The sequence below is a fragment of the Myotis nattereri genome (genome assembly GCF_964212035.1).
Source record: "Myotis nattereri genome assembly, chromosome: 5".
Lineage (NCBI taxonomy): Eukaryota > Metazoa > Chordata > Mammalia > Chiroptera > Vespertilionidae > Myotis > Myotis nattereri.
Window position 1 is genome coordinate 73,607,479 of NC_138080.1, and position 14,706 is coordinate 73,622,184.

General features: G+C 43.9%; 1 protein-coding gene across 1 annotated transcript in view; it reads left to right on the forward strand.

The window, feature by feature from the left end:
• The first annotated feature begins 254 nt into the window (after window positions 1–254).
• The window catches only part of ADAMTS19 (ADAM metallopeptidase with thrombospondin type 1 motif 19), a 210,545-nt gene continuing 196,093 nt past the window's right edge, over window positions 255–14,706 (forward strand). The window contains exons 1-2 of the mRNA XM_081092590.1: window positions 255–363; window positions 942–1,597. Coding sequence (XP_080948716.1) covers window positions 270–363; window positions 942–1,597 — 750 coding nt within the window. The 5' untranslated portion in view covers window positions 255–269. The remainder of the gene's footprint in view (window positions 364–941; window positions 1,598–14,706) is intronic.

Consider the following 14,706-nt stretch of genomic DNA (forward strand, 5'->3'; position numbering starts at 1 on the left):
GGGAAATAGACTCATCACCTAATTCGCCAGGGAGCCGGGGAGCCGCGGGCTTTGGCGCTGCCTGCCCCCGCTCCTCCCCCCACCCCACCCCCGCCTGTGCTCGGGCAGCCTCTCGGAGTCACACAGCAACCCCCCCCCCCCCTTCAGACAAAGGGCCTGGGCAAACTCGCCGCCTGGCCTTCTAGCGCTCCGGGGAGGCGGCGGCGCCCACGGTGGATCGCGCAGGGAGGCGCGCGCGGGGCAGGGAGCCGCGGCCGCTGGAGCGCGGGATGGGGAAGAGTCGCGAGATGCGCCTGGCTCGCCTCTGCTGCTGCTGCTGCCTCCTTTACCAGCTGGGGGTCTTGTCGAACGGGATGGTTTCAGGTAAGTTCTGGCGTGACCTGCGGAAGCCGCTTTCCAAGGTCCCCAGCGGGGACCGGAACGCGCGGGGGTCGGCGGGGCTGGTGCAGCCCGTGCGCGGGGAGCAGGGCTCAGTGGGCAGCTAGGAAAGGCGCGTGCGGGCGCGGAGGACGGGGACACGCTCCGCAGCCAGCACCGTTCTCCAGGCCTTTAAAAAACCGCCCCAGAGGGTTCGTCTTCCTCTGTGAGAGGAGTGGTGTTTGGAGAGGTGCGTTTACAGCACCTGGAGGAAAACTGGGACGTCCATCAATGGAGAGCTCTGCTCTGGCATGTACTTAAGACAATTGCTTAATGGTGCTGTGGTCTTTGCACCGTTCCGCAACCAAGGGCTGTCACCAGACTCGACTGCCCCATCCCCGCTCCCTTCCCCCCACCCTGTAATAGTACTTTTATTTTGAAAACCTGGGGATCTGTAATCTGATCGCCAGGCTCCAGGGCTTGCCGGAGTTCCAGGGGCTAGACGGGTGGTCTGCAGCGACGGGGAGCCGGGCACGCCGGGGCGGTGCGCTCTCAGCCCGCACTTCTGTCTGCCCCGCCCGCAGGGCTGCAGCTCGCCCCGGACCGCGAGGAGTGGGAAGTCGTGTTTCCTGCGCTCTGGCGCCGGGAGCCGGTGGACGCCGCGGGCGGCAGCGGGGGCAGCGCCGACCCGGGCTGGGTGCGCGGCGGCGTCGGCGGCGGAGGCGCCCGGACGCAGGCGGCCGGCAGCTCCCGCGAGGTGCGCTCCGTGGCTCCGGCGCCCCCCGAGGAGCAGGCGGAGGGCCCGTCCGAGCCCGGGCCCCGGCCCTCGCCACCGCCCGGGGGCGAGGAGGACGAAGAGCTCGAGTCGCAGGAGCTGCCGCGGGGATCCGGCGGGGCTGCCGCCCTGTCCCCAGGCGCCCCGGCCTCGTGGCAGCCGCCGCCGCCCCCGCTGCCGCCCCCGTCCCCGCCCCCGGCCCCGCACGCCGACCCGGAAGGCGACGAGGTGCTGCTGCGGATCCCGGCCTTCTCCCGGGACCTCTACCTGTTGCTCCGGAGGGACGGCCGCTTCCTGGCGCCGCGCTTCGCGGTGGAGCAGTGGCCGAGCCCCGGCCCGGGCCCCACGCGGGCAGAAGCCGCCCCGCGCCCTCCCGCGCCGCCCGACGTCGCCTGTTTCTACACCGGGGCGGTGCTGCGGCACCCCGGCTCCCTGGCCTCGTTCAGCACCTGTGGAGGTGGCCTGGTAAGCCCGCTCCTCCCGCTCCCCCCTCCCCCGGCCGCCCCCCCTCCCCCCTCGCAGACCAGCGGATTCACGCGCACCTTCCCCCTCGTCCCAGCCACCGCCGCCCGGAGTCCACACCGCTCACCTCCCAGCGAGCATCGCCAGGGCAGCCCTCGGACCTGAAGGCTCAGGGGCTGGATTCGTAGCCTTCTCCTTCCAGACGATTCCCACTGCTATAGGAAACGGCCTCCTTACGACTCTTTCCCTGATTTTGCTCTTCTCTGGTCTCCAAAACAAGCCCACCACGTGGTGTCTTTCAGGAGCTTGGAAGACAACCAATCTGCTCACTGCCCCCCCCGCCCCCCAGTTCCTCTTCTATTACCTTGTAGTATTTTTCATGCCCTACTGCGAAGTTGTCAGAACAGCTCTCTGAATTACATTCTGACAACTGTCTATAATTTATGCACATCCACAAACCAGACTGGACCGCTGTTCACGGTTCCGGGGAAGGACAGGAGTTGAGCGGGACCAGCCCGAAAGACCGGGAGCTGTTGACTAGCGGATGACCTTGTAATCTAGTCAGTTTCAAGGGTTATGGTTCTATGACTTAACATTAACATTATCTGCCCGTAGGTTCATATTTTATCTGGCAGTCGTTCCTTTTCTTCTTTCCACTCCACGCGGAAAGGAGCAAGTGCGAGAGCCTTGCTAGGAGGCCTGGTGGAACTGGAGTGTGAAAGCCATTTGCTCTCTGTCTGAAAAATAGAGATCATTCATTACCCGCCCCCCCCCCCCGCCCCCCCCCTTGACGAAGGGTTTGGGATAATTGTTACCTCCTGTAAGTTCGCCTTCACTTTGTGGTAAAGTATACATAAAGTTACCATTGTAACCATTTTTAGGTGTCTGCTTCAGTGGCGTTTAGTACACTCACATTGTTGTACAGCCTTCATGACCATGGCCTTTATGGTTGGTTTAAAGCAAAACCCACAATATATTGAAAATGCACAAGTGATTAGTGGCTTCATTTTGTTGTTCCCAGTGAACCATTGATGAAACCCACAAGGACTCGTCTGAAAGCAACCTGTCTATTTGGAGAAAAATGTAACAGTAATTATTTAATCTTTTCCAAAGTACTTAATCTTTCTGGATCTCATTTTCCCTATTTATAGCAGGAAATATCAACCCAATCAAAGCTACCCAAAGCCATGAAATGGAAAAAGACGGTTAAAAATTCAAACAGAATGAAACTGGATTTAAAAAAAATATATATTTTATTGATTTTTTACAGAGAGGAAGGGGGAGGGATAGAGTTGGAAACATCGATCAGCTGCCTCCTGCACACTCCCTACTGGGGGTGTGCTTGCAACCAAGGTACATGCCCTTGACTGGAATCGAACCTGGGATCCTTCAGTCCGCAGGCCAACGCTCTATCTACTGAGCCAAACTGGTTAGGGCGAAACTGGAATTTTTTACCTCTTCCCTTCTAAGGTCCAATAGTCAAAAGATGCAAATTACTGGACAGGGCTATATTTTACCAGAGGCTCATAATGATGAATATTCAAATATGAACATTTTTAGCCATGAGTGAAAAAAAAAATTGGCATGGAAAAAATCACAGGAAAAGCTTTTAAAAATGTTTTTTGTGGAACTGATGTTTGAACACCTCACTGCGGGGGGGAACTTTTTGTGGGGATTTCATTGTCCACTAGTGTTCAGCCTGGGATTAAATAATTACGTATAGAAAGTTCTTGGTGTGATGGAAGGGAAAGGGGATAAAGCATTTCACTGTGTTGAAATGTGGGCTTTTGGTCAGATTTTCCAAATGAGCTATGCCTTCTCTCCATACTTAAGGGAGCAAAGTTAGAATTATGAGTAGGTTTTTCATAGACTGAATAGGAGTTTGACATACCTCCCTGTTTATCATGTTGGACTTATACTCACTTTTCCTGTTAGCCACATATGTATATGTTCTGAACTGGGAAGCCTTTGTTATTGAGGAAAACTGACATTGCCAGCAATACAGTATAGCAGTCAGACTTTGAGTAAAAAGTTAGGCAAATAGCCAAGAAGGGTGGGTTTGTTCCTCCAGACTCTACCATGCCAACCCTTTCCCTTATGAGGTGGGTTATGAAGGAGTGAGCATAATTTGTTATCTGAGCCCTCACATTGGCTTGTTTCCTGATGATCCACACGTCCCCTACCTCTCTGGAATCCAGTTTTCATAAGTAAAATGAGACAATTGGGTGATTTCATAAATAATTGGATGATAGAATTAATATTGAACTGTATGTTAAATATATTCTTAGTCCTGGGTTAGGGGTGCACAGATTAGTAGAAGGACATCACATACAAGTAGGCATGACATAGATCATCACGAGACAGTGACATACTGACATGATGAATAAAAAATTATGCCTGAGGTCAAGTCCCGTTTGGGGAGTGAGTTGGAGAAGGCTTCCCAACGCTTCATTGGATGTTTAAGCATGGGAGGCTTCCTCCTGCCGAGAAGAGCTGAGAGTGTTTCAGACAGGGGAGAGACGGAAGGGAGATGTGGAAGTGCACAGTGTATCGAGGGGACGAAAAATGATCTCCCAGGACGAGGCCAGAAGGTGCAGTAAGGGGAAAGGCCCCTGAAAAGCTGGTGAGATCAGACCTCAGAAGCCTTGTGCGCTGGCTTCCTCTGGCTCATGCCGATTAGCACTGGACTACATTTTTTGTTCCTTTCTATTTCCAGGATTCTGTGATCCTGGAATTCTAACGTGAGGAACCATGATGATGTCTGTCTATGAGGTTGAATGATTTATTAATGTAACTGCCTTTAGTTGGCAACAGTTTTTTCTTCTCAGTTAGTAAGGATTTCTGATGGTCAGTGGCACATAAAAGATCACGAAGTATACCTTCCCTTCCCTCTCTGAACTCCTCAGCACCTTTGGGTTGTTACAGATCATCTGTTCAGTATTGCAGAGTCGTGAACATTTATCAGATTGGTCGTTCATTCTCCAGATATCAGTCCAGCTGGTGCAGGGATGGGAAAAGTGCTAGAATGGAGAAGTTGGGTTCAGGGCCAAGTGCTGCCGTTTCAAAGTATTTAATCTTTCTGGGTCTCATTTTCCTTATCTATAAAATGCATAAATTGTATTTTATACCTAGCAATTGATATATAAAGTGTTCTTACTATTTCTGTTTCTCCTTATTCGTCTCTAATATCTATACTAATAAAAGGATAATATGCTAATTAGACTGGAAGACTTTCTGGGACGTCCTTCCAGACAAAGCCATGGTGCTGGGGCTGAGGCAGAGGTGGTTAGGGGTAATCAGGCCAGGAGGGGAGGGCAGTTGGGGGTGATCAGGCTGGCAGGGGGTGGGGCAGTTGGGGCGAGCAGGCCGGCAGAATAGTTAGGAACGATCAGGCAGGCAGGCAGGCAGGTGAGTGGTTAGGAGCCAGAGGTCCTGGATTGTGAGAGAGATGTCCGACTACCAGTTTCGGTCCAATCCCTGTGGGGGTCCCAGATTGGAGAGGGTGTAGGCTGGGCTGAGGGACACCATCCCCTCCCCCCACCCCATGCATGAATTTCATGCACTGGGCTACTAGTTGAATAATAATCTGATTTGAGCCATATATATATTTTTTAAATGTGTTTTTTATTGATTTTTTTACAGAGAGGAAGGGAGAGGTATAGAGAGTTAGAAACATCAATGAGAGAGAAACATCGATCAGCTGCCTCCTGCACACTCCCTACGGGAGATGTGCCCACAACCAAGGTACATGCCCTTGACCAGAATCGAACCTGGGACCCTTGAGTCTGCAGGCTGACGCTCTATCCACTGAGCCAAACTGGTTAGGGCTTGAGCCATATATTTGATCTAAGGGGCACACAAATATAATGCTAAAGCAATTAAACATTCATTGAACAACTCCTTTGAGCAAGGTATTGTGCAGATAACACAGAATACAAAAAGGAGATGAAGAAGCCTTGGTAGGTTACAAGGAGCTCGCAGCAGCCTGGCCCGCCAGTCATAAATGTCAGCAGAGAAATAGAACAGGTTGAGATATGTACAAATGCAGGGATGCCCCAAGTGCTATAATGGTACTATATTGTCTATCTCTCTTCATTTCCACAACATTGTAAGATCTCTAATTTTTAGTACATACGCAATAACAATCACTAAATACAACACATGCAACACTTTATTATGTTTTAAATAAATAATCTCTATTAAAATACAAAAAACCGACAATTAAGTTCCATGAAAAAGTGCAACAATTATGGTTCCTTAAAGTTAACACAATACTTACACACACACACACACACACACACACACACACACAACTCTAAGCACTGGGCCACGGTATACTAATCAGGACATACCTTGCCTATGGTTCTCTTTATATGGACTGCTGAAATGACTCTCAGTTATAATTAGATTATTTTTCCAGGATGATAAAGAGTGACTCCTAAAACTTTACTTAAGTTTAGAGTTTTACACAGTAGTCATTTTGATTAGCTCTGAATCAATCTGCAGCTTTGTATAAATTATTATTTTTTAAATTTTGCAATTTACTCCCTTGCTTGAAATAAAGTATTTGATGCCATGGCACATGTTAAATACTTAACTATTTGGAGGTACCTGTCTTGGAAAAGGTACTTTATCAAGTATTAGCATGAAAGCAGGAGGGGAGGGTGTCAGGGCAGGGATGGGGAAAGGTAGTGCACAGCTAGATCTGGGTAGAAGTGGAATCAGCATCCAAATGGAAAAAGTAAGATTGCAGACTAACCTCACACATCTACCTTCTTTGTTTGATCCAAATCTTAGGAATGACAGAAAATCTATTCTAAATAAATCTAAAGCAGTATTATAAAAGAATGCCATCAGTGCATCAAACATTTTGAATATCTCTTGAAAGACTGAAACAGTTTGGATTGGATTAATGGAAAACATATAGAGACGTTAGAAAACATCTGTGAATGGTGGGAGCTGAGCCAGAGGAACTATTGCACATGCAGTGGGCAGAGGGGGCCCCTAGAACAGCTCCTTGACTTCTGATTTCCAGTTACGCCAACAAGTGGAGGCCAAATGCGTGTCCCTAGGCAAGAGCACAAAGAATAGAGACAGAGCTTTCCCAGGCATGTTGGTGAATCCAGAGGATTAAGAGTCTTCTACTCTCAAAAGATGAATGATTGGTTGCCTGGACCCAGTAGTAGATCCCACCTGTCTTACCAAATAACTGGAAGAGAGCTGAGTAAGTGAACTGGTCAACAGATAAGTGAGCAGAGAAACCAAAAAGAGATGAGCTGACACCAAGAATACCTTTTAAGAAAACAAACCATATAAAAGAGAGCCATCAAACTCTGGTTAATTAATATATTAAGCAACAAAATTAATAGAATAAAATAAGCACTTTCATAGAAGAATAAAAGTGGATATATCTTTATGGAAAAATAAGTTTAAAAAACAACAGCTTGCCAAAACCGGTTTTGCTCAGTGGATAGAGCATCGGCCTGCGGACTGAAGGGTTCCAGGTTTGATTCCGGTCAAGGGCATGTGCCTGGGTTGTGGGCACATCCCCAGTAGGAGATGTGCAGGAGGCGGCTGGTTGATGTTTCTCTCCCATCAATGTTTCTGTCTGTCTGTCTGTCTGTCTGTCTGTCTCTCTCTCTCTCTCTCCCTCCCTCCCTTCCTCTCTGTAAAAAATCAATAAAATGTATTTAAAAAAAATTAAAAAACAAACAAACAAACAAAAAAATTCAACAGGTTGTATTTGGAAAAAATGATTAGATGCAATGAAACTAATTTTTTTGATCATTATAATTAAAAAACTTCATATGTGAACTGATCAATAAGTTTGTGATCTAGAAGATCAAACCCAGAAATTATCCCAGAATATAATATAAGGGATAAAAGGATACAGAATATGAAAGAAAAGTTGTGAGCCAAAATTGTAGATCTAGATGGTCCAAATTTTTCTAATAGGAGTTCATTTTTAAAATAAATTATAGGATAGAATAAAATGCATGATATGTACCCTAAACATTTAATTCTAATTTAAATCACCACAATGTATATTCATCTGCCAACCTTTGGATACAAAGCCAGATACTACTTATTCCTTTGAGTGTAGGTCACATAACTGGTGTTCCAGGTGAGCCTTTCCAACTGTGCACCAAACCAATTTCCAATGTAGGTTTCTGTATTTGGGGTAAAAATTAAAGACAAATGCAAGGCAATTTATGTGTAGAATCTTGGACTTAAAAAAAAAATGAATCTTTTTTCCCCTTCATTTATTTTTTATTAAATATACTAGCAGCCCAGTGCACGAATTTGTGCACGGGTGGGGTCCAGCTGCCCGCCCCCTGATTGGGGTGGGGGTGGGATAATCGGGGGCAGGGAAGATGGTGGTTGTGCTGGGCACCTCTCCTGGACACCTGACTGACAGTCCAGACCAGGGGTGGGCAAACTTTTTGACTCGAGGGCCACAATGGGTTCTTAAACTGGACCGGAAGGCCAGAACAAAAGCATGGATGGAGTGTTTGTGTGAACTAATATAAATTCAAAGTAAACATCATTACATAAAAGGGTACGGTCTTTTTTTTCAATCGTTTTATTCATTTCAAACGGGCCGGATCCGGCCCGCGGGCTGTAGTTTGCCCACAGCTGGTCCAGACTGAGCGGTTTTCCTCCTGATCACTCGTCATTCAGGTTCCTGATCTATGAAGGCTGGAGAGCATTTTATTTACTTAGAATCACTGAAGGTCACACTTCAGTGATCAGGGCGGGGGTGGGGGGTCTGATAGGGGGCCGGGTGGCAGGGGGAGAGGCCGCGGGCTGTTGGCTGACCGGCCCTGCCTCCAATTGGGCCGGGTGGCTACTGCAGTGTGTGTCATAGCCACCAGTCGTTCTGGTCATTCTGGTCGTTCCGCCATTTGGCTGCTTGGCTTTTATATATATAGATTGGAATAACATTGGTTAATAAGATTATATAAATTTCAGGTGTACAACATGAAATACAGTAAACACCTGTGTGCTCTATTGTGTGCTCACCACCCGAGTCTAGTCTTCTGTCACCATATATTCGGTATCCCGTTTAATCTCTTTGCTCTCCCGCCACTCCTCCTTCCTTCTGGTAATCATCAAACTATTGTCCGGTTTTTTGTTTTTTTGTTTTATACCCCCATAAGCGTGATAGCATATGGTTCTTGTCCTTTTCCATTGACTCATTTTACTTAGCATTTACTTAGTAAATACTCTCAAAATCTACCCATGTTGATTCAAATGGCAGTAGTTCATCTTTTTTAATGGCTGAGTACTATTCCAATGTAGATATGTACCACATCTTTAATCATCTGCTGAAGGACACGTAGTTGTTTCCATGTCTTAGCTATTGTGATAATGCCACAGTAAACCTAAGGATACATACATATTTATGAATAAGTGCATTCAAAACCAGTTTTCAAATATTTTATAGTTGTTTCATCTCAAATGAAATAGATCTATCTATCTATCTATCTATCTATCTAACTTTAGCAACTTATCTGTCTCAAGCTTTTCCCAAAATCTTCCTGGAAACAAATACACCTTTTGCACTCATAGTTCACTGGCTGCTAATATTAGTGTCTGAATAAATGACGTAATTGCAAAATGTTGTGCCTACATCTGTTCAAACAAATATGGCTGATTCTTGGTAAACATGCAGGCCTATTGGTGAAAATAATTGTGTACAGCGAGACAAGGGAGCAATCTCCAAACTGAGTACTGATGTTATTTCAATGTAATTTTATTTACTTATTTTTGTGTTATGCTAGGCTGAGATCTTTTCATATTTTTATTATAATTTCCTTCACAGTAAACTTTCATATTCCCTACTCATTTTTCCATTCAGTTTTTGGGCCTTTTCTTTTCAAATTCCAAAGCTCTATTTATTTCAATGATTAATTTACTAGGGGCCCAACGCATGAAATTGGTGCAAGGGGCTCGGCCCTCACAGCCCCAGCTTCACCATGAAGGTCAGTCAGCTGTCCGGTCTAGTTAGCATATTACACTTTTATTATTATAGATTTCAATTTCAGTTGACATTCAATATTATGTTAGTTTCAGATATATAGCACGGTATTTGGCCGTTATATGATTAAAAAGTGATTCCTCCCCATAAGTTAGCACCAACCTGGCACCATACATAGTAGTTATCACAATATTATTGACCACATTCCTTATGCTGTACTTAAATTCCTGTGACAATTTGTAACTATCTATTTGTACTTCTTAATCCCTTCACCTTTTTCACCCAGCCCTTCAATCCCCCTTTCCTCTAACAACTGTCTGTTCTCTGCATCTATGAGTCTGTGTATGTTTTATTTTGTTTTTTAGATTTCGTAAAAGTGATTTGCCGACATTGAACCAACTTTGCATCCCAGGAATAAATCCCACTTGATCAAGGTGTATAATTTTTTAAATGCATTGCTGAAATCAGTTTGCTAATATTTTGTTGATTTTTGCACTTGTGTTCATCAGGGACATTGGCCTATACTGTTTTTCTTGATTATCTTTTTTAAAATATATTTTACTGATTTTTTACAGAGAGGAAGGGAGAGAGATAGAGAGTTAGAAACATCGATGAGAGAGAAACATCGATCAGCTGCCTCCTGCACATCTCCTACTGGGGATATGCCTGCAACCAAGGTACATGCCCTTGACCGGAATCGAACCTGGGACCTTTCAGTCCGCAGACCGACGCTCTATCCACTGAGCCAAACCGGTTTTGGCTTGATTATCTTTTGTGTCCCTGAGGGGGTGCACTGCTCCCCAGAGGTACTGGAATATCAGGTCAATGCTTAGCGTGGGGGGAAGCAAGCTCCTATTCATCTCTCTGCCCTAAAAATTTATTTAATATGGATTTCTTGGATAGAGGACGGATCAGATGTTAATCTGATAAGAGCAGATACCTACTCTTGATCTTAGCCGAAAGGCTGAGAAGCAATGGTCTATAATTTTCTTTCTTTCTTCTCCTTTTTTTTTTTTTTGGTAATGTCTTTCTTAGGTTTTGGGATCAGGATTATGCTGGCATCATAAAGTGAAGTTGGGAGTCTTCCTTCCTGTTCAGTTTTCGGAATAGTCTGACATGGGCCCAGGCTGGCTGCCACTGACAGAGACTAGCCTTCTGGAGTTGGCGAGGACAGGGCCTCAGGGAGTCAGAAGGGTGGAGCTAGTGGAGCTCACCAGGTTAATGCCCTGTGGGGGAAGTGTTTAACCCGGGAAGATGGTGCCAGGGGACTGTGCAATAGGAAGACTCAACACAGGGGCATCAGAGGCTGTCCCTTCTGCCCCTGCCCTGAAGCCACAGAGCAGTCTGTCCTTGTGTGACTGATACCCCCTGAGCTGTTGTCCCTCTGCTGGTGCCCAGGGTGAGTGCCTGTGATAGTTTGTGAGTTGTCCTTTTAAGAGGGTGCCTGAATTTCCAGCAACCGTCCGTCTTACCCAGGCATGGATGGAATCCCCACTGAATTTCACTGCCAGATGTTATGTGAGCTCTTCTTCCTGGTTCTTGTGCCACGGGCTGGGGAACCTAGTGCGGGGTCCAGGGGGGACCTTGGCAGGTGAAATATCCCTCTGGAGTCTCAACTGACACACCTGGGTGTGGAGCCAATCCATTTTGTGTTTCTGACCCTCCAATCTTGCTGTAGCTTCTTCTTTATACTCTTAGTTATAGGACTTAGGTTTAGCTACTCTTTTTGTAAAATTGATTTTTAGAGAGAGATTTTGATTTGTTGTTCCACTTTATGCATTCATTGGCTGATTCTTGTATTTGTCCAGACCTGAGGATTGAACCTGCAACCTTGTTATATTAGACAATGCTCTAACTCACTGAGCTACCCAGCCAGGGTTTTGGCTACTTTCAGATGGTTCTCTAGGTTGATTGCTCTATAATTTAGTTGTAATTTCGATGTGGTCATGGGAGAAGATGAGTGCTGCAGCTTCCACTTACTTGGCTATCTTGAAATCCTATCCCCCAGGAAATTATTTAAGGAAGTCTTAAAATATTTTTTATGCAACATTAAAACAGAGCACATTTTTATTGTGCTCACACACAATTGAATGTTTTTTCTTAATTGAAATTATATTTTTACCCCAGATGGTCTTATGGCTTTGTGTTTGCAAAATTAAGAGTAACCAGAGGCATTCCAGGTTCCTGATAGATGGGAAGTATATTAAGTTAGGGATGTAATCTGACATATTTTGAGGCCATGGGAGAACCAATGGTTTGTCTTGGATTATGATTGGGGGGGGAGGGTGTTCCTGAAAGGAAGTTTTAAGATTCCCCTAGCCAAGTGAGGATCATAATTTAATGCAGAGTGCATTCAGGGTGCAGCCATGGTGAGCACATCATCTTGTCTCCATCTCATCTTTATTCTAATGCCAAGTCCTAGACTGAGAGAAGTGAGAAAATGGGAACTCAGCCATTTCAATGCTCCCAGATATTTGAACAGAATTATTGCATGGCGGTGTTGGGAGACCCTTGGGGATGAGATAGATTGGGCCTTGCCTTTTCCAGCAAGAGAGAATTGATTTCATTTCATAATTAGTGTGCATGAATATGCAATAAATTATTAACTATTTAGGCTTTAACTCAGATAATTAGGGAATGGGACTGATCAACCCAGACCAATTTTGGCATTATTAAACAGCTTCTGTTTACCTGTTGCTTTCCGTTAAATAATATGAGATCTAAACATCTTTTTTTTCTCTTTACAAGCACTTAAAGATGTTTTGCCTCAAACTTTTATTTCAGTCCTCTTACCTCTGCCTGGCTTCACCTAAACTATAGGATCATCTTCTGCAGAGAGCCCATATCACCAGCTACTTGCTCATGCTTTTGATGCCCTGTTTCTGAAAGTCTGGTGTGCAAACTCTTTATCAAAGTCATGGCAGTGGGAGTGAGGTTGAGGAAGTTGAGGTCTCTGTATTTAAAACTGGAATTTCAGAGTGTACCTCAAACCTAAGAAATGTATTTAAAAAGAATCCAAGGTAATTCTTGTGCAAGCTGAAATTTGAGGGCCGCCACTCTGGTAGCTCGGAAAACTCCAGAGCTCATGATATTCAGTGACTAGATTTGTATTCACCAAACTTTATATACCCTACGTGTTTTGAATGAATTTTAATACTCTTTTTTTTTTTTTTTTTTTTAGCTCCGTTGTTAGTAAAGTTGGATACCTTCGCCTTTGCCTTTCACCTCCTCCCAGGAACCCACTTAGATTTCATTGAGCTAGAAAAGATTTTATGAATTTCAAGTGATTATTTAACAAGCTATCCATGTGAACTAGTTGGAGATAATGTAATGGGGCCTTAATGCCAGTATGAATGTTTTTGTACTCTTCAGGTGGAAAAGTATACAAAAGTTGAAACTTGCTTCCCATTCTATAATTTGGAATAAATAGAGCAGATTATTTCAAACTGTCATCCACTGTTTTGTGGGTAATGTAGCAGGAGAATGAAAGTATTATATTACCAGATGTTTCATAGTAGTTACTTTAATAAGATGAAATTGATGAAAAGTAAAGGAAGAAACATACCTTTAGGTTGAAAGGGGCCTAGCATACTACCAAGTTCAGATGTGGATAAATGAAGATGGAAGTACATTATGGAGGGATTTTAGATATCAGTAGACTCTTTGTGAGAGATAGTCTACACTGACCGGCAGTGCAGTGTGATCAGGTTAAGAGGTTAAGAAGACCTTGGACATGCATAGGAATGAAATGGCAAGCTTACTTAAATGGCAGAAATAAAATAATATGTTTTATCTACTTATTCACATCCTAAGAATTTTTATGTCAAGAGCCCATAAGCCCTGACCCGTGTGGCTCGGTTGGTTGGGCGTTGTCCCAGTACCGAAAGGTTGCTGGTTCTATTCCTGGTCAGGGCACATGCCTGAGTTGTGGGCTTGATCCCTGGTAGGGGGTGTGCAGGAGACAGCTAATTGATATTACACTCTCACATCGATGTTTCTCTCTTCTCCCTTCTTCACTCTCTAAAAATTAATAAACTATTCTTTTTTTTTTTTTTAAAGAGTTCTATAAACTCATTAAAGTTAACAGCCAAACAAATAACATGCTGCGAGGAGTGGCTAGGCAAATAATTATATTAGCTAATCTAATTCGTGCAAATTGTCTCTGTTATAATTTGGATTTAAATGTATGTAATAGCAACAAAAATGTGATAGGCATATCTCCATTACTAAAACATTATATTACCAGCAAATATTTAGCGCAGTTCATAGTCAGTTGATAGAGGAATTTATGTGTATTTAGCATAGGGCCTTTGTGTTATCTGATTCTGGTTATGTGCTTGAAGATAAAATAAATATAACTTCAAAATTCTATTACAAATAATAGAAAGTTGGAGTAATTTATTATGGAAATAACAATTATGTGTAAATATAATTAACAAAGTAATGTCTGAGTAATTTATTGTGGACATATCTGTCATTTTATAAGTTTAACTATTTTATCTACTAACATGGATAATTCCTGTGTCTCAAGAACTCTGTAATTAGAATTTTTCAGTTCAAAATAGGTGGTTGTGATTAGTAATGTTTTAAAAGTATTGAATTTAGTATCTTAAGATTAAAGTTCCTACTTGTAAACTTTTCTAAGTAGAAACTAATTATTTCTCATTAGTAAGATAGACTCATGAATATATCGAGCTGATTTTCTGATATAACAAATTTTAAAAGGTAGTATGAATGCCTTTTTTTCCTAATATCTTTCTTCTGGTATGATTTACATGCCATAAGATTCACCAAAATCTACAATTTAGTGATTTTTAGTACATTTTCAAAATTGTGCACCATCACACGATCCAGTTTTAAAATATTTCCATCATCCCAAAGGGCTTTCTCATACCCATCTGCAGATATCCAGTTCCAAGCAACCATTAATCTTTCTCTCTCTATAGATTTGCCTTTACATTTTATGTAAATGAAATTATATATAATTTGGTCTCACTTCTTAAACTTAGTGTAATGTTTTTGAGGCTCATCCGTGTGGTAGCATGTGCCACTAGTTTAGTTTATTTCCTTGCTGAGTAATAAATTATTGTTTGGATAGACCACATTTTATTTACCCATTCATCAGTTGATG